Here is a 19,766-nt window from a genome sequence, read left to right as displayed (position 1 = left end):
TAATTTTTTTAAAAGACTTTTTCTAGAAAGTGGTTATTGTTCTAATAATTAAGAAGGTGTAGTGTCTCTTATATGTAAAACTAATTTTTTCGAAAAAGATAATTTTATCACTTATCTGTAAAAATTAAAAGTTTCTTTTAATTATGAATTATTTATCTCATATAATTTTTTTAAATAAATTTTTCTTGAACAGGTAGAAAATTTTTTCAAGTCATTTTTTTAAGCAAATTTTTCAAAGTTTTTTTTTAACTTTATAAACTCAAAGTTTTTTTTTTTAAACTTTCATATTTTTCTAGGGTTTTTCCCTTAAACTTTCCTAGTTATTTTTTAAAAGATCCTATTTTAATGTGATCAAAGTGGGAGAAGAGAAAATTAAATTTAGAGGGAGGGTAGTAATAATTTAAATTTTTGCACATTATTTGCAAAAATTATTACCTTGTTATTAGTTCTGTATGTCTATTTACCCTAACTTAACTTGGGTTGCTCACATCAAAAAGGGGAAGATTGTAAGTACTCCAAGATAGTTTTGATGTGATCAACCAAGTTAGATTAGGTCCTGTTAGTTTTTAACCCTATATCTAAGTGTACAGGAACTTAAGAGTAAAGGAAGTCGAGCAAAAGACTCAGCTAGCGAGAAGGACGGCACGGGAAAGAGCTAACGGACTCGGTGCGTCTGAGGGACGAGGTACTGTAAAAGAGTATGCGAGCGGACGAGAATGAGGCGCGCGACATTTCCGAGGGACGAGAAGTCGGAACGGAAGCTTGCTCGAGAAGGCCGGAAGTTGGGTTCGAGTGAGCCCTATTCCGGATGGTCGAAATCACCCCAAGCGAGTGAAACCTGAGCAGAAGATCTAAAGGAAAAGTCAACCGCAGGTTGACTGTGCTCCAAGCGACCGAAGCTATTTCGAGCTCCCGGACTGGGTCCGAGTGCCCAAAACCCTTCCGAGTGTCAGGAATTGAAAAGTTAGCCAAATGCAACGCGACATCCCGTTACGTCGAGGATAAAATTTTATCCCCTCCAGGAGCAGGGTTATAAAAACAGCCGTGCTCCTAGAAGCTAAACATAACACTTGTAATTCATTCTTTTTTAGTTTAGCTTCATAATTGTGAGTTCTAATTGTTGTAAGAGACTTCTCCACCCAGAGAAGATTTTAATGAGCTTTTTAACTTCCTTGAATTAACATCCTCCTTGATTGTAACTAAGTAACTCTTTTTATGCCTCATTTTTTCTTTAATTAGTTTATATAACTTTTTATGCAAGTGTTAGTTTTATAAAGTTATAAAGTCATGAAAGGATTTTCGTTTATTCTTATGTAGGCTATTCACCCTCTCTAGCTGGTCGCCAAGGGACCAACACACCCAAGTCAAGTTAGGTCCTGCTGTGTTTAATCCTTGTGTCTAAGTGTGCAGGAACTTAGGAGCACAAGAAGTCGAGCAAAAGATGCAGCTAGCGAGAAGGATGTCACGGGATAGAGTAGACGGGCTCGGTGCGTCCGAGGGACAAGGTACTACGAAAGAGTACGTTGGCGGACGAGAAGGAAGCGCGCGGTGCTTCCGAGAGACGAGAAGCTGGAGCGGAAGATTAATCGAGGACAAGACTGGAAGATGGGTTCGGGTGAGCCCAATTCCGGATGACGGAAATTACTCAAGCGACTGAAGAAGGCGCCAGACCAGCCAATACAAGGTTGATTGATCCGGGAGCCCAGACCACCAAGGTGCCCGAAGGGCGTCTCAATGCTATGGATCAACTTTTGGGTCCACGTTTGCAACAGTTCGGTGCCCAGAGCAGGTCCGGGCACCCGGAGATGAATAAAACATTATCACTTGGTCATTGCATAGTCATTGCGTGGAGATAGAGTTTTACCACGTTGGGGCGCCCGGGTCCAGCGCTCAGATCGTGCCATATTAACAAAGTGTCATATTTGACCAGTGGGTTATAAATAGAACTCTGGTCTTCTCCAATTCGAACAATTTGTACTTCTAATTTCATTCTACTTTTCATTTCCGAACTTTATTTTCATGTATGAGATTTCTCCGCCTCCGACATTTAATTTGAAAAGGAGATCTTTATAGTGAACATATTTTACTTAGAGTAATAATTTTCTTATTATAAATCAAGTAAATATTTTATCTTGTACTCTTCTTATTTCTATTATCATTTTAATTGTGTAATTATTTAAGTCCAACTGTTTGAGAAATATATACTTGTTATTTTTATTGTATAGGATAATTCACCCTCTTTAACTCCGCCCATGATGACCAGTCATGGCCGGTCCCAAGCCCGGATAAAGGAGGAGGGTTGCGTTAGGTTGCCAGCCAGCGTCAAACTATGGCAAAATTTCATGAATGAATCCATTAAACTATTGTGCTAATGCTAGGTTGTTCCCCGGAAGGAACGCGTTGCAGGGTCCGACTGTAACGTCTCGACAAGGACCGCTACATCTCCAGAACTCGGGTGTAGTGATAAATATGCAAGAGTTCGCGTTACAGGGTCCGACTGTAACGTCTCAGCAAGGACCGCTACATCTCCATGAGAACTTGGGTGTAGTGTTAAATAGGCAAGAGTTCTCACACCATAGGTTAGATAAGAACAAATATGATAGGAAAACTAATAATCTAAGATTTGGAACATGGAATATAGGAACTCTCACTGGTAAATCAATGGAGGTAGTAGATATGATGATTAGGAGAAAAATTAATATTTTATGTGTACAAGAGACAAAATGGACAGGTGAGAAGGCAAAGATGATAGAGAACTCGGGTTTTAAGTTATGGTACACTGGAAAGAGTAAAGCAAAAAATGGAGTGGGTATTATTGTAGATAGTTTGTTAAAGGATGAAGTTGTAGGAGTAGTTAGAAAAGGGGATAGAATTATAGTCCTTAAGATAATAGTGGCGAAAGAAACTATGAACATAATTAGCGTATATACACCACAAATAGGATTAGATGAAGCTACCAAATCAAGATTTTGGGAGGACTTAGATGAAATATTACAAAATATTCCACCAAATGAAATGATTTTAATAGGAGGTGATCTAAATGGACATATCGGAGTAAAAAATTAGGAATATGAGAGAGTACATGGGAGTTATGGGTTTGGAACGAGGAACGAGGAATGAGGAAGGGAAAACTATATTAGATTTTGCGATAGCATATAACCTTATATTAGCTAATACGTTTTTTAAGAAAAGAGAAGAACACTTAGTCACATTCAAAAGTGGGAATAATAAATCTCAAATTGACTTTCTTATGATTAGGAAAAAGGATAGAAAAATTTGTAAAGATTGTAAAATCATCCCTGGAGAAAGCTTAACTACCCAACATAAGGTATTAGTGTTGGATATACGCCTCAAGTATAGTATCAATAAAAAGAAAATATATACAATTCCTAGAATTAAGTGCTGGAAGTTAAAGGATGGGAAGCAACATATATTTAAAAAGAAGGTAGAAGTGCAAGCATTAGGTGAAATATACGATGACTCTAATACAACATAGGATAAGATGGTATCAAAGTTGAAAATAGTAGCTAAGAGTGTACTCGGTGAGTCAAAGGGACATGCACCACAAAGTAAAGAATCTTGGTCGTTGAATGAGAAAGTACAAGAGAAAGTGAAGGAAAAACGAATAGCTTATAAGAAATTATATATTTGTAAGAACGAGGAAAACTTAAAAAAATATACAATAGCCAAGAAAGAAGCTAAGAAAGTAGTGAGTGAAGCAAAAAATGAAACTTTTGAACGGTTATATCAAAAATTGGATACAAAAGAAGGGGAAAAAGATATTTATAGAATAGCTAAAGCGAGAGAAAGAAAAACAAGAGATCTTAGCCAAATAAAATGTATTAAAGATGAATGTAATAGGGTATTAGTAAGCGATGAAGAAATAAAAGAGCGGTGGAAGAGGTATTTTCATCAACGTTTAATGAAGGTTTAGGAGACCAACTTAACTTAGGTAATTTAATTAGGTCAAATGAGCATCGAAATTTTAATTTTTATCGTAGAATTCAAACTTCAGAAGTAAAACAAGTTTTAAATGAGATGCACAATGGAAAAGCCGTTGGACCAGATGATATTCCGATAGAGGTATGGAAGTGCTTAGGGAAACAAGGTATTGAATGGCTTACAAAATTATTTAACATGATATTGAAAACGAAAAAAATGCCTGATCAATGGAGGATAAGTACTCTAGTTCCCTTATATAAGAATAAGGGAGACGTACAAAATTGTGCAAACTATAGGGGTATTAAACTAATGAGTCATACTATGAAACTTTGGGAAAAAGTAATAGAAAAAAGATTAAGGAAGGAGACCATAGTGACAGAAAATCAATTTGGGTTCATGCCTGGAAGGTCGACAATAGAAGCTATACATCTTCTTAGACAATTAATTGAAAAATATCGAGAGCAAAAACAAGATCTACACATGGTATTCATTGACTTAGAAAAAGCTTATGATAGAGTCCCAAGAGAAATTATATGGAGAATTTTAGAAAAGAGAGGTGTTAGCGTAACATATATTGAACTAATTAAGGATATGTATGAGGATGTAACGACCAGAGTAAAGACTTCAGGCGGAGTAACTGAAGCATTTCCAATAAAGATAGGGTTACATCAAGGATCAGCTCTAAGTCCCTATCTTTTTACATTAATTATGGACGAACTCACTGCACACATTCAAGACACAGTACCGTGGTGCATGTTGTTTGCAGATGATATTATTTTGATAGATGAAACACGTGAAGGAGTAAATGCTAAACTAGAATCTTTGAGGGAAGTACTAGAAGGGAAAGGTTTTAAGCTTAGTAGATTAAAGACAGAATATATGGAATTTAAGTTTAGCAATATTAGAAGTAATGAAACAATTGTTAAGATAGGAGAGGACGAGTTGCCCGGAACCGAGAGATTTTAATATTTAGGATCATTTTTGCAAAATGATGGAGGGATTGAGAGAGATGTCTTACATAGAATATGGGTGAAATGGAGAGGAGCGTCGAGTGTTTTATGTGACCGTAAAGTACCTCTTAAACTTAAAGGTAAGTTCTATAAAATCGTAGTTAGACCTGCTATGCTATATGGAGCTGAATGTTGGGCTATGACTCGAGCACATGAGCAGAAGATGAAAGTTGCAGAGATGAGGATGTTAAGGTGTATGTGTGGACATATGAGGATGGACAAAATAAGAAATGAGAGCATTAGAGAGAAAGTAGGAGTTGCATCTATTGAGGAAAAACTCAGAGAGACACGTTTAAGATGGTACGGACATGTACTTAGACGACCAATAAATGCTCCAGTTAGGCGATGTGAAACTATGATAAACATGCATATAAAACGAGGAAGAGGAAGACCAAAAAAGACTTGGTTAGCAACAATAAAACAAGATAAAATTTATTTAAATATAGATGATGATATAATAGGAGATAGAGCTCAATGGCGTAAAAGGATTCATACAGCCGACCCCACTTAGTGGGAAAAGGCTTGGTTGTTGTTGTTGTTGTTGTTGTAGGATAATTCACCCTCTTTGTTGACCGCAAGTAGAGTTGTCAATTTGAATTGTGCTCGTTGGGTTAACTCGTCCCGTTAAATAATTTAAGCGGGTTAGGTTGAAATGTTATCAACCCAAGTCCACCGCGGGCCGAATCACCTAGGCCCGTGACTCTCGCGAGTCAGCCCTCAACAGGGTTGGGTTGACCCCCCGGATTGAGAAACACATGTAAGTTAGGTTTTCTGTCAATTTATTTTTTTTATTATATTTTTGAAATAAAAATAGTACTTTTTATCCAACATAAATACTTGTTTGTGTCTATTTATATTTAAAATATATATTTATGAATATATTTGATTGGTGAAAGATTTCTAAAATTAAACGTTGAGGATATGAAATATTTTTTTTATTTTTAAAAAAAATTGATGGACCCACGGGTTATCCATCTTAAATTGTATTGGATTAAAAATTTATTAATCTGTCAAATTGACGGATTGATCCGTCCTATCCAAATGATTGGTTCATCATGAATTTACCTATCCATCATGAATTGATCCGTTTGATAATTCTAATTAGGAGGTCCCAGAGAACGACGGGAGGCGAACTCGGGAATCGGAATTGCCGCACGTGATCCATCCTCAAAAACTCCTCTCGTTCTTATCTTCGTCAGCTTTTGTTCTTAAAATAATAATAATAATAATAATTTTGTTTAAATAAATGGCAGGACAATAATCAAAGCCACCCTATTTATTGTCGGCCTGTAACTAAAGCCGCCCTATTTATTGGATTCATTAAAGACATTTATTTTGATTTTGGACGGAACGATTTTAAATTTTTGGAAAATTGATTTAAAATTTAAACTCTAAATCAATTCTGACGGACTTCCTGTATTGAATTAATGAGTGAACGTTTGGCATATGAGTATATTTATACGCCTTTTTCTCATCTGGAATATAAAAATCACACTCATATGATAAGCAAAGACCGAAAGAATCATTAGAAAAATGTCACAAGGCTCATTTATTTTATGATTTATACCGAAATAGAGTTGTGACGTTGGATCTGGAGTAGGTGTTTAATTGAACCGAACTGAATGAATTAGTAAATATTTGAGTTTAGTTTATTTATAATTGAGCCGAGTTTGAATTTTATTTAATAAATATATGCTCATAAGCTTATTTTAATTTTTATCGAGTTTAAATATAATAAATATAAATTATAAATTTAAATATTCATTAAAAATTAAATTATATATTTAGAAAAATTTATAATATTCTTATTAAAATTTATAATTTTATTCTAATAAATAAATTTAATATATTTATCTATATTTTTTATAAGTAGAATGTAAAATCTATAAATTTAATATCAAAATTATTATTTTTTTAAAAAAAATTGATTCATGAGTTTAAACGAAGTTTGAACGATTTGTTTATCTTAATGAACCTTATTAAACGAGCTCAAACGAATTTTTATCGAATCGAGTTTCGAATAGCTCACAAACGGCTTGATTCATTTACACCCTCTACTCTGGAGTAAAAACAGGTAATATTTTAAAAAGAAAATTAAGACCTACAAACCAATCAATTTTCTTATTCAAAATATATAATTTAAGATAAAAAAATTATTTTATTAAATTTAAATATTCATTTTTCACTATACAATATATCTTTTTTATTTTTCTTTCTCCTCTATATTATTTAGAGAATGAAATCTATTTCCTAAATTTAAAAAAAATGATTCATAAATAATAAATTTAGAGACTAAATATGACAACTGACATAAAAATTTTTTAGCTACACTATATATAAAATTTTAGGATAACATAACATATATAAAATTAAAACAGTTACCCTACCTATTTAATTTATTAAAAAAATTTATCTTAAATTTCATAATTATTACTATAAAAATTTGCCATATTCATTTAATATTTATGTTACAGTGACTATTAAATTATAACAATTACAAATCATAATTACTGCACTGTACAATCGTGTTTTACAAAGGAAAACGATGGAATGAGATTTTTTTTATAAAAAATATATTAAAAGCAAGAGTCTTTTTGATATTTTACCCCTAAATAATAATTTTATGGGATCTGTTTTAGTTTATAAAATTGTGATCTTGGATCTTGGATCGTACGGATTGTATCATCCTACGATCCAGAAACAAAGATCAATCCTGAATCATGTAAAATTGATTTTATTTGAATCGTGTAAAATTGGTTTCTACAGTAAAATCGTAATAGGATCTGTGAAATTAGAATAGGATTGTAACTGGATCATAGAACTTTTGACTAAATTATGAAACCTTTAAAGAGGTATAGTTAATTAAAAAATTTACCTTAAACACTTAGTTTGAGATTAAAAAATATCTTTTAAGATTTTTTTTTTTTTTTTTTGAAGGTTCGAAAGATTTTTTTTTTATTATTTTTTTAATCTTTTATGGAGTTAGGATTAGAATTTTAAAATTATTAAAACATTATTTAATTATTGTGAGTTAGTTTTTTATAAATAATATTATATCTTTAAATTTTTAAATATTATTATTATGTTAATAAAAAATTTATATTATTTATTTTATAATATGAAAATATAAATATTATTAGATACTACTTTATTAGAATGGTAATTAAATTAGTCGAGAATACTAGTACATGAGTGTCCACAAATATATATTATTATTCTATGATCCTGACTCCAAATTAATTCTACGTAGGGCAAACTACGGACTATGCATCGCGTGTATAGTGGAGGAGGCATCAGACAACACCAAGAAAAATAAATACCAACAAATCAACAGAAAAAGGCTCAAGAAATCTAATGACATTACGTTGTAAAGCTCATTAGACAGTCGCAGAAAAAGGCTCAAGAAATCTAATGACATTACGTTGTAAAGCTCATTAGACAGTCGCAGAAAAAGGCTCAAGAAATCTAATGACAGTACGTTGTAAAGCTCATTAGACAGTCGTTAGGAGACTAGTTACAATACACGTTGAAATATTGGTGAATTCAAAATGCAAAAACTAATAGCTCATGCTACTTTTCTTGATAGGTTCTTCATCCCACACCCGACGCATTTCAGAATCACGGTATTTGTAGTTGGATCTGGTTTTATAACAAATTTGACATCAAGAAAATCTCTGATATTGCGAAGTGTTTCAATACCGTACGGTGTTAACTTCCCCACGCGAACTTTGGATACGTCTGGAGGGCAGAGAGCGCAGAGGAGAAAGACAAGGCCCTGGGAAACAATCAAAAGGCATGTCAGTCCACTGATCTGAAAAAACAAAAGGCTACATGGGGGGAAAATTGCAGTTGTGAATGGAACTCTGGAAAGCATGGCATTTATCGCGGTGTTGAGCACATGTTGTAATGGATTGTTATGAGGAAGTATTGAAGTAGACCTGGTGTGTGGAATCGACTACGCCCCCCTGCTCTATCTCCCCGAGTAAGATTGAAGCAACTTGAACGCCAACATCCTCAGGAGGTAACATCTCTGGTTTCTCATAGGAATCCTCCATGGTATCCATGTCTTCGGGTTTAGGATGGCTGATTGCAATATCTGTGGAAATCAAGCAGCCAGTAGTAGTCTCTGCAACTAATGATACACCATAGCCTGGCGATCTGCAAGGTGGATTACATAGGAGAATTAAGCTAAAAACAAACATCCACAAGAACATTCTTTTTTACAAAAAAAACAAAAGAGCCAGCTAGGCAGTCCATGTTCAAACACCCAAGAAGCTTAAAAGAACTATTTGGAGTATGTTCCATTGAGATTCACTTTGGTTGGGAAAGATTGAGAGTGAGTTAAGAGGACATGAGCAAGATAATGCCAACACGACCTTAGTTAGGGCAGAGCATCATCAATTGGGTGCAATCAAGTTGGCATTGACTAAACTGATAAGTGATCAAGTCCTAACTGTTCTCCTGTCAGCCTATTTCAACTAAGCTAATGGATTTGGGCCGTTGGATATTTATTCCAAGACTAAACTGACAATTCCATCTCACTATCTGCCAGTAACTATCAACACCAATGTGCCATTCATCAGCCAAATTGTAGTCACTCCATATATACTTTCAGTTCTCACAAATCAAGAAAGCAAACCAAACTAGTAGTTGTGAGGTCAAAGATACCAGTTTCCAATGCAATCAAAACCAAACCAGTAGCTGTGAGGTGAAACTTCACATGTCCTTACTGTTAATGTTTGCAGCTGGATGACTGAAAGAATAAGAAGCCTGAACTCATGGTTTAAAATGACTTAGAAAGCGAATATTTTAGCACAATAAGCTCCAAATTTCATATGCTGCTTAGAATTTTAACAAATATTCTGAATTAAGAATCACATGCATATCCAAGAATTTGACAAACTATCATAAAGAGATATAATGTACTTAGGCAAACAAAGGGTTACTAGTAGAAAGAATATATATAATTGTACCTTCCACCAGATGGTCCTGACCTATGGTCTGTAAAAATATGAACATCAGGTATGAAGCGGTTGAAAATTCCACGAGCTGCATATATCATTCGACTCCCTATTTGAGGAGATACTCGTGTTGAGAATGTCACCCCTCTAATGCTCTTGACCATTCCTTCATCAACCCAATGGGCTGCCTGCATGTTTTAGTTTTTTGTAAATTAACAAATAAGAGGCATGATTTATTACTACACAGCTTATGTATTTATCAAGACTCACAGTTAAGCCGGTTGGGACAATTGGAACTCCAAGAATAATCTCACCGCCACCAAGGGGAGGAGCTCCCCGATTCACAATTTTCAACTCCAAACCTTCTAATGAAACACCAAATCGCTTGAGCATATGTAGTGTTGTTGTACGGAAGGTATCAACAGAAGGATCTTTAGAATCATTTGTAATTCCTATTTAAAAGGAAAACTATCATGATATATTTTTTTCACAAAATAGGTCACCATACATTGTTAGTCACACATTAAGCATTGTAAAAGATTCATTGGCACTTAACCAGATACAATATAGGTAGTCATAGTATACATTTCATTTTGTCATGGTTGATGGCGGAACAAAGCACATGAAATGATTAGGATCATTAATTAATGTTTGAGCATTCAATGAACTATACTCCTTTTTTAGGGATACAAGTATTGAAAATAGCCTAGATAAAGATTGGTTGATAATTTAACTTCATCAATATTTGAAAAACATATGTTTCGATATGTGATGTCATGTTTTAACAAAGGATGTTGGTCGTATCTTTGAAGTTATTCTAGTTTGTTGTTTAGTAGAGCTGGAGTTTCTAACTAAAAGATTATACATTGTGATTCCCACTTTTTAATCCAGTGGCCCATAAAGATTCGATGTTGTATTATTAAATCAGGTTTGAAAAGATCCTAGAATACTTTTAACAAAAATCTTGTCAAACTTGTTCCCTTTAAATTTACCTTTTTCTACATCCAGTGATTTACTTTGCTGATTTGAGAAAAGTAGGACACTACTTGGTAGGCATTTCTGAGCTTAAGAAGGCACTGAATACAGGAGATGCAACTAAGACCAGTAAATGATCCTTATGCTATGCTTTTAAATTGAAGGACATGGGAGACCTTTAGGTCATTTACAATGTTATATAATTAAATTGCAGGTTTGATTTGCCTTGGTGCAATTATCCCAATTTAACTTATCAAATTATATCATTATGCCACAAAATTCTGGCAAGATTTGGACCAGTGGAGTAAGCCAATAAAACCTTATCAACAATTAGTTTCCTGAACAGAAGATGACAGTAAACTTTTGGCTCATTAAGGAACAGAAGGCTAGTGCATAGACCAAGTTGCAGAAACCTAAGAGCTAAGGGCCCAATACCAATACATGATAATTATTTTGCTTCTAGAACAAATTCTAGAAAGGTGTTTGCTTTGCAGCAGCAAATTGAAAGATACGATTACTTGCACTTTTCCCTAGAGAGTATAAATAAAAAAGAGAAAGAAACAATGAGTTAACCTTTAAGAGTAATAGACAGGGCCTTCTTCCCAAACAAGCCCAGCAAGATCAGCGGCTCAAGGAAGTAGCCGATGGAACGACTAAGACCGCAGTCATGTACCAAATACTTGCCTCCGACCAAAACTCCCGGTTTATATCTCAGTTTCGTTCCTACACGAACCAAAAGGCCAAAATTGTCAGAGAAATCGATCCAAACTGTCAATAAAAAAATCTCTGGAAATCAAAGACGTTCAATTGAACAAGACAGGATTGATTTCACGGACGGACCTGTCTCGTTGATTTCGACGGAGCAGTCGTCGGAGATCTTCTCAATAAGGCGGAGGAGGGAGACCTCGTGGGACCGAAGCCCTGGAGAAGTTTCATCTGAGCGGATGTCTTCGATGAGAATTGCTTTGGTCGACAGCGTCGCGAGGAGGAGCCGCTGCCGGAAATGGAAGCTCCCTTTAAGCTTCATGTACGCCGCCTTCCCCATCTTCCCGTAGTAAGAGGGAGAGCGCTCTTCCGTGCTCGACGCCGGCGGGCGGCGGCGGGAGAGGGAAGAGAAGGGAGGGTTTCGGCGACAGACGAGACAGACGCACTGCGAGTTTTGTAGGGTTCTATCAAACCACGAACCCTTAATAAAGCTGGATCCGATCGGATCCAGCTTTAGTTAAAGCGGATCACGCCCGGACCGCTTCAATCACCGCTTTAACCCTTAATAAAGCGGATCACGCTCGGAGTCCATGGACCCGATCATTGAAGTGGTGCGTCTGCCTAAAGAGGTGTATTCAATCTTGAAAACTTATAAATTTAAAAGGGTATATTTAGGGAATATTTAGTTGATGAATTTGAGAATAAGGAAATAGAATGATTGTAAAAAGTAATGTTTGGATTGTGGATTTGAGAATGATATTTTGGGAATGAATACTAGATTTATGGAAATCAACCAAACTCATATAACTTGATGGGTTTCATTTCCATTCATATTCCCATTGCACCCTATTATCAAACTCATACTCATAATCATTTCCATCACTTAACAAAACACCCCCATTGGGTGCAATTCCCATCTTGGAAAAACGTAGGCGGTCATACGATATTTATTTTCAAACAAAACTTAAAATACCTAATTAAATTAATTATTTTAATAAAATAATAAATAGCATACTTGTTATAATTTTTTTTTTCAACTTTTAAATTTTTATTTTGTTTTGGCTAAAAATAAAAATAAATAATGTCTCACTTTAAAAAAATTATAATAATATAATTTTAAATCCAACAATATTATAATAATTTTAAATATTTTTATTTATAATTTTGATCTAAATTAACATGAAATATTGATTAATCCTTTAATTTGATCAAAGTTTTAATAAAATATTGAATTGATAAATTTGATTAGTAATAAAATTATTAATCTGATTAGTAATAATATTATTAAAATAAATAAATATAAATATATAAAATTTATTTATGAATTTTAAAATTTTAATAAATTTTATAGAATATTTTTACATTATTAAATCATCTATTAATTAAGTTAAGAATTAATTCGATTTATTAATATATATTTTATATTAAAATCTATGTCTCAAGTTTCTCTTCCCTCTACGCACAGTGTTGTCGTCCAAATCGATTTCAATTTCGGCCTGCTCGCAAGTAATCGACGGAAGCATCACCGACTACCTCAAATAATTTTTCTATTTATTTTCCTCCTTTCCGACGCACCGCATGCTTCACCGGATGACACTCATCGTTTCCCATCATGAGCAACTGGAGAAAAAATCTCTGTCTGCAGCCCGCCGTCGTGAGTTGCCGTCGGAGAAAAGGCTGCAAGCGGTCGCTATTCCGTTTCAACAGTTTCGATCCATTCTTTTGCCATTATAATGTCGGAGAATGATATTTCAGAGGACTCTCAGCTTTGCATGAAATATATGTTGAGAGGTTGATACAGGCCGCCTAGCGGTTGAACAAGGACAGGGCCTTTAAGATCAAAGAAATAATCAAAATCGAGGAGCAGGAAGAGAAAGGACTTATTTGTAAAAAATTAAAACGATTTGAAGTCTATAGAAATCTCAAGGATGAGGAGAAGACTTTTTATTTCATTTTTAAAATTGTACCAAGTGTTTTGAAAAATTATTATTAGTTAAAATTTATATTCAAGGATTTCTAAAAGAATCCATGAAAATTTATTGAAACTTTAGATATCAAAAAATTTTTATAAAATTTTAAAAAATAAATTTAAATACCACATGACTTTTTAAAACTCTATAAAAAAATTAATTTAGATACCACTAGATTACTATAAAATTTATAAAAATCTAAATTAAATCCACCTAGATTTTTAAAATTCATAAAAATTATTCAAAATAATTAAAAGTCTTGAATACATCCTTAGAGTTTAAATTTTAAATCAATTTGCTAAAAATTAAAATCGTTCCGTCTAAAATCAAAATAAATGTCTTTCATGAATCCAATAAATAGGGTGGCTTTTGCTACAAGCCTACAATAAATAGGATGGGCTTGATTATTGTCCTGTCATTTATTTAGACAAAAAAAATTTTTTAAAAAAAAAGGTCGAAGAAGATAAGAACGAGACGAGTTGTTGAGGATCACGTGCGGCAATTCCGATTCCCGAGTTCGTCTTCCCCCGGTCGCTCTCTGGGGCCTCGTAATCCATGCATTCCATTCCAAACCCTCCCTGCCCCATAATCAACGCTCCCTTCTCCCTTTCGCGCGCCGCTCCAATCCACGGCCTGCTACAATTTTTCTTCCAGGCATGGACCAGCCGTCGTCCTCTTCGCCTGCCCCACACTCGATCGTCGCCAGCATGCGAAAACGATAACGACGACGATTTCTTAATTGCCACAATGCGTAGTGGCTTCCCCCTTTACCTTTCAGTAGCGTTCACGTCAAAAGAATCATTGGCATCCACCCAAACATAAAGACGCTTCTGCTCCTAACTCACCGTCTCTTTTGCCGACGCCAGCCATCGCGTACTCCGTCAACGTGGTGCATGGCGCAGTTCTCCCCTGCTTTATTCCCCCTCCCTTCCTTTCCCTTTCCCTTTCCCTTTCCCTTTCCCTTTCCTCCTCCCACCCCTAAATCACATTGATGACACCTATCGACCGCTATATAAGTGGTAGCACTTTAGGCACTTAGCCACTCAGTAAACACGTACAGTTCCAAAGCTTCTTCTTCTTCCTCTTCACTCTGCTCTGAAAACAGAGATCTATGGCTTACTCTTCGCTGTGCTCTGTTTTGCTGCTCTCTTTTCTGTTGCTGCCTGCTCTGTTTCACGGCTCTGATGGACAGCCGCTCGCCATGACCTACCACAGGGGAACTATGCTCACCGGGAGGATCTCCGTCAATCTCGTATTCTACGGAAAGTTCACCGTTTCCCAAAGAGCTATCGTCTCCGACTTCGTCGCTTCCCTCTACCCGCTGCCTGGACAGAAGGACCGCCTTGAGCCGTCGGTGGCCTCCTGGTGGAATTCGCTCCGCAAGTATTACTCCGCCTCCAGGACGCCGCCGCCCAGACTCGCTCTCGGCCGGCAGATCTTCGACGAGTCGTACTCCCTCGGGAAATCCCTCAACGACGCTCACCTCGCCGCCCTGGCGGCGCGCGGCGGCGGCGGCGCGCTGAGCGTGGTGCTCACGGCGGGGGATGTGGCCGTGGAGCGGTTCTGCATGAGCCGGTGCGGCTCCCACTTGGCGGCAGCCGGAAGAGGCCGATCTGTGTACATATGGGTGGGGAACGCAGCGGCGCAGTGCCCCGGGCAGTGCGCGTGGCCGTTCCACCAGCCAACTTACGGCCCGCAGACGCCGCCGCTGGTGGCGCCCAACGGCGACGTTGGGGTCGACGGGATGGTGATCAACCTGGCCAGCATGCTGGCGGGTGCCGCCACCAACCCGTTCGGCGATGGGTTCTACCAGGGCCCGAGAGAGGCGCCGCTGGAGGCCGCGACGGCGTGCGCGGGGGTGTACGGGAAGGGGGCGTACCCAGGCTACCCGGGGAACCTACTGGTTGACCCAGCCACGGCGGCCAGCTACAACGCGCACGGGGCCCGCGGGCGGAAGTACCTGGTCCCAGCCTTGTTTGACCCGGCGACGTCCACGTGTTCAACTCTGGTGTAGCTTCCCCTGTTCCGTGTGCCAGATAAAGTATAGACTAAAGAGGATAGCGATAGAGAATGCCTAAGTATTATATAAAACGAGAGTGAATAAAAATGAAAATTTGTGAATATTTGAATATGTATTTACGTCGTACCGAACTGTGTGACTTTTAAGTATGTGAAATAAATGGTAAAAATATGTTTTATATATTTTCTTCATATATTGTTAGATCATTCCTTAATAGGGTTTTTAAAATGAATTCGACAGTTAATCGGATCATGTGGGGGGGAATGACAGTCAGCCCACGCCTCCGTCAGCCCACCTCAGGATAATATGGTATAGTCAATTCAATTATTATGATAAAAGGTCTCAGCATAATTAATTTCATCATGTGATAAAAAAATAATTTATTCGTCTCCGTCAATCCATGGGAAGTTTCGATTTCATATGACAATATTTCATATTTTAACATCGCTCTAAGGGATCCATAATCAATTCGATTATAGTGGTAAAAAATGAATATGTTCATTCTAATGTTTCTGTCAATTTATTTCAGGAACAACACGTAGGAGGTAAATCACGGACGGCTATTAGTTTTTGGAATAATGACTAACACATAAAGAAGATATTTATCTTAACTTTGTCGAGATTCGAACTTCAGATCTAATGATGACAATACCCCATATGTTAATCACTAGATCATCTTGAGAAATTATAATCAATTTGATCATGATGATAAAAAATAAATACGTTAGTCTCTAATATTTTCCCGGATGAACAAGTAAAATGGTCCATATGAAAATGATTGATTTTATTTTTTCCACTTTGTATTGTTTATCGTATAAAGGTGAATTCCCTTGTTTCTCAATCAATGCTTCATCTACATTTGATGTGTTTCCTTTTATTTCATGTTTTTTCCGTGTTTGTTGTCTCTAGCCCAGAAAAAGCGAATCGTGATTTTAGTATGAATATTTATTGCTATGACTAATTTTGTAATTTATTTTCTGGGTTTTTTTTCTTCTTCAATTTTTCTGATTTTTTTTTTGAAAATTGCCATGTTTATAAGACTGTATTTTCTAGAATTTATCTCTCTGATTCTTACTTGTTTAGGTCCCAGTAAAACATTTTTCGTTTCCTGTATTCAAGGTCTTTGAAACCGTATAAATGTCTTGAAGCTTCTGTTTGTTTCTTGTCACTATATATAAGCATCAAGGTTCGGATCGATCGGGTTATTCATGTTGGTCTAGGTTCAGATTTAGATTTATAATTTTTAAGTTAGCTCGGATCGATCGGGTTATTCATGTTCGGATTTAGATTATAATTTTTAAGTTAGTTCAAATGGAGTTGATTTTTATTTTTTTTAATAATACTCTTTATTATAGGAAAACCGGCAATTAGTGTCCCTTATACATTGTTACATATTTTGTTTATCACGTCCTCTTAGGATGGTATGATAGTTGAGATATGAGATTTTATCACGTGAGATATTGGGATCGAAATTGGGCACGTCCGATCATGTCTTCTCTTATATCTTGATCATTTACATTAATGACTAATAGTTATTCATGATTTATCTTTTTCATATTAATCTAAAGAAAAATTAGCAGGAGTACTGAAAGGTACGAATTATCTTTGCCATATGTGTTATTTACCACCTGAGACTCTGTAGGAATATCAAATGGAATCATATTATCATCTTATGGTAGCATGCTCATGAGTTGGCTAAGACTATTGATTGATGATTTATTACATTAGTGGTATATTGAAAGAATTTTATTATTATATTTAAAAGGTAGATTCGTTACTATAATAACTCCTTAGTTTTGACTTTATAGATATAAAGGGAGATAAAAAATATATGTATACAGTCATAAATGTGTAAGAATTGTTAATTGATTATTACGTCAGAAATGTCATTTCAGAAAATATTCGATCTGATTTAACAACGGATACCTAATATTCGAGGATCCTTTTCCTGAACCCATACGTATTTCTGCGGATCTTACATAATAGGTTTAATTTGTCGAAAAATATGCGTACTCATATTTGGGGTGATCGACCGGTCTCATGAAAGTTTTCCACCGACCACCAAGGTAAATCGGGAAGCGCACGTGGTGGTCAGCCTACAAGCCTAGCATCCTTTGAGTGCGCCCCTCATTTGAAGGAAAAATTCCTACAAATATGTCATAGCTGAGGTTCGAACCATGAATACCTGGATGACAGCCTGAATATCTTATCGTAACATCATAGCCCCAAAGACCTTTATTGTTGTATTTAAGACATTATATAATATGATTGATTTTAGTTAATTTTTTGATAGCTTTCTGTTATCTTTAGGTATATTATATGTTCTGAGCTATTACCTCTTTTAGCAATGGAGTGGAGACAATACCATTTCTGAGCTCTTATTTCCAATCCGTTTGTTATCTTCTCTTTCAGTGCTACTTAGTTTATTTTAAGGTTCAAACTTAATATTTAGTTTAAGTTTAAGTGTTATTGATAGTATTATGTTTCAATACTTTACTTAAGATTAAACTATATGCTTACTTAGTTTTGCACGTTTAATAATGTTGTAAATTTATTTCTCATTAGGTTTCAATATATATGAATAAAGTTTGAAAGTACAATATGTTAGAAAATAGATTTATCACTAAAGAATATTTTGATGAAATTGAAGAGTTTATAGACTTTGCTAAATGACATCCAAATTGTATAGATGGTGACAAGTTATGTTGCCCATATAATCATTGCAAATATAGAAATATAACTTTTCACGATTAGTATACCGTGAAAGTACATCTAAGAAGAAATGATTTTGTTCCAAATTACTACAATTAGTACTGTCATGGAGAGCTTTATTTGTTTGAGTCAATTGAACTTTATATTACTTCATTATCTAGCCTTATTGCTCAAGAGGAATTATCAGCTAATGATAATGCAATATAATTAATGGTTTACGATACAATGAATGTGGTTGATCATTCGAATATAGATGAAATACAACACCTAAAGTTTATAAACTATATGACATGTTAAAGGTTAGTGAAAGAGAAGTGTTGAAAGATATTCTTTCGGGTCATTCTTAACTATTAGCTACTGCATGCATACTATTGAATTAAGGTAGAACATCATTTCTCATAACAATGTTACAATGACATTTATCAATTGATGTCAGAGTTGCTCCCTGCTGATAACATAATGAATGATAATTTCTACATTACAAAGAAATTGGTTATAGGTTTATGTCTGCTCATGGAAAGAATTGATTATTGTATAAACAACTATATAATCTTTTGGAATGAAGATAATGAACTTATTGAGTGCAGAATGTGTAATCATCCTCATTATAAGCAACATAATCACATATCAAGAAAGAAAAAGAATTTACCATTGAAAGTTATGTATTACTTTTCGGCTGATATGTTTCAACGCTTGTATGCATATGTCATATCAGCATGCCACATGAGGTGACATCGTGAGCAGTACACGAAGGATATATAATGTGTCATCCAATCCCCTACATGGAAATATCTTGACACAACATTTTCCTCCTTTGTAATGGAACCATATAATATAAGATTGAGATTTTCAACAGATGGATTTCAGCCATTTGATCAATCTGGACAGTAATATTTATCCTGACTAATCATATTAACACCATATAACTTTTCGCTATAGATGTGCATAAAAGATGAATACATGTTCTTTGTTGTGCTTATTTCAAGTCCAAAGAATATGAAAGAGAAGATAGATATTTTTTTTTTAATATTTGATTGTTGAGCTAAATAAATTATGGAATATAGAATTGGAGACTTATGATATTACAAGTAAAGCTAATTTTATCTTGCATGCTGATTTATTATAGATGATTGGTGATTTTATAATATACTTAATGTTGTTAGGATAGAGCACGACTAATAACTTAGTATATCCACATTGTATGATAGAATTTGATCCATTTTCATTACCTTACAGTGGAAAGATATATTGGTTTGATAAATAACGTATTACCAAAAGGAACACCGTTTCAAGCGAAATAAGAAAGAGTTCATAAAGAATGAACTGGTCAGAAAACTTTCGGCCGTGATCAAGTCGGGAGAAGAAATACTTGAGGAAATAGACAACTATGAATTTGTTCTAGTAACTCAGATGGATTTTGATAATTTAAATAAATATATTGTTAACGTGTGCAAATGTGATTGGAAGGAAA

At 35.2% G+C, this 19,766-nt stretch overlaps 2 protein-coding genes across 3 annotated transcripts; one reads left to right on the top strand and one right to left on the bottom strand.

Moving 5' to 3' along the window:
- Positions 1-8,418: 8,418 nt before the first annotated feature.
- Positions 8,419-12,061, bottom strand: LOC121970683 (probable RNA 3'-terminal phosphate cyclase-like protein). Of its 2 annotated transcripts, none has more exons than XM_042521543.1 (6): positions 11,729-12,061; positions 11,462-11,611; positions 10,184-10,278; positions 9,926-10,101; positions 8,891-9,110; positions 8,419-8,727 (listed from the first exon to the last, which is right to left on the bottom strand). In XM_042521543.1, exons 1-6 carry the CDS (start codon positions 11,931-11,933, stop codon positions 8,518-8,520), a joined length of 1,056 nt encoding a protein of 351 aa, XP_042377477.1. In that variant the 5' UTR covers positions 11,934-12,061; the 3' UTR covers positions 8,419-8,517. The 2 variants fall into 2 exon arrangements, with proteins under 2 accessions (XP_042377477.1, XP_042377476.1); XM_042521542.1 differs by having other exon boundaries at positions 10,184-10,365; positions 11,729-12,060.
- A 2,131-nt stretch (positions 12,062-14,192) lies between these two features.
- Positions 14,193-15,763, top strand: LOC121970682 (protein PHOSPHATE-INDUCED 1 homolog). The gene has a single exon (XM_042521540.1). The coding sequence runs from the start codon at positions 14,675-14,677 to the stop codon at positions 15,575-15,577; it is 903 nt and encodes a 300-aa protein (XP_042377474.1). The 5' UTR covers positions 14,193-14,674; the 3' UTR covers positions 15,578-15,763.
- The last annotated feature ends 4,003 nt before the right edge of the window (positions 15,764-19,766 follow it).

This window comes from Zingiber officinale, chromosome 4A (genome assembly GCF_018446385.1).
Source record: "Zingiber officinale cultivar Zhangliang chromosome 4A, Zo_v1.1, whole genome shotgun sequence".
NCBI lineage: Eukaryota > Viridiplantae > Streptophyta > Magnoliopsida > Zingiberales > Zingiberaceae > Zingiber > Zingiber officinale.
The sequence above is the reverse complement of the archived record's forward strand: the minus strand, read 5'-3'. Positions and strand labels throughout refer to the sequence as shown.

Coding starts and splice junctions, on each gene's coding strand:
- LOC121970683 (XM_042521542.1), bottom strand. CDS start 11,933: ATGGGGAAGGCGGCGTACATGAAGCTTAAAGGGAGCTTCCATTTCCGG. Junction 9,111..9,925: donor TCAGGACCATCTGGTGGAAG/GTACAATTATAT, acceptor TCCACCTTGCAG/ATCGCCAGGCTATGGTGTAT. Junction 8,728..8,890: donor TAGTCGATTCCACACACCAG/GTCTACTTCAAT, acceptor ATTGTTTCCCAG/GGCCTTGTCTTTCTCCTCTG.
- LOC121970682 (XM_042521540.1), top strand. CDS start 14,675: ATGGCTTACTCTTCGCTGTGCTCTGTTTTGCTGCTCTCTTTTCTGTTG.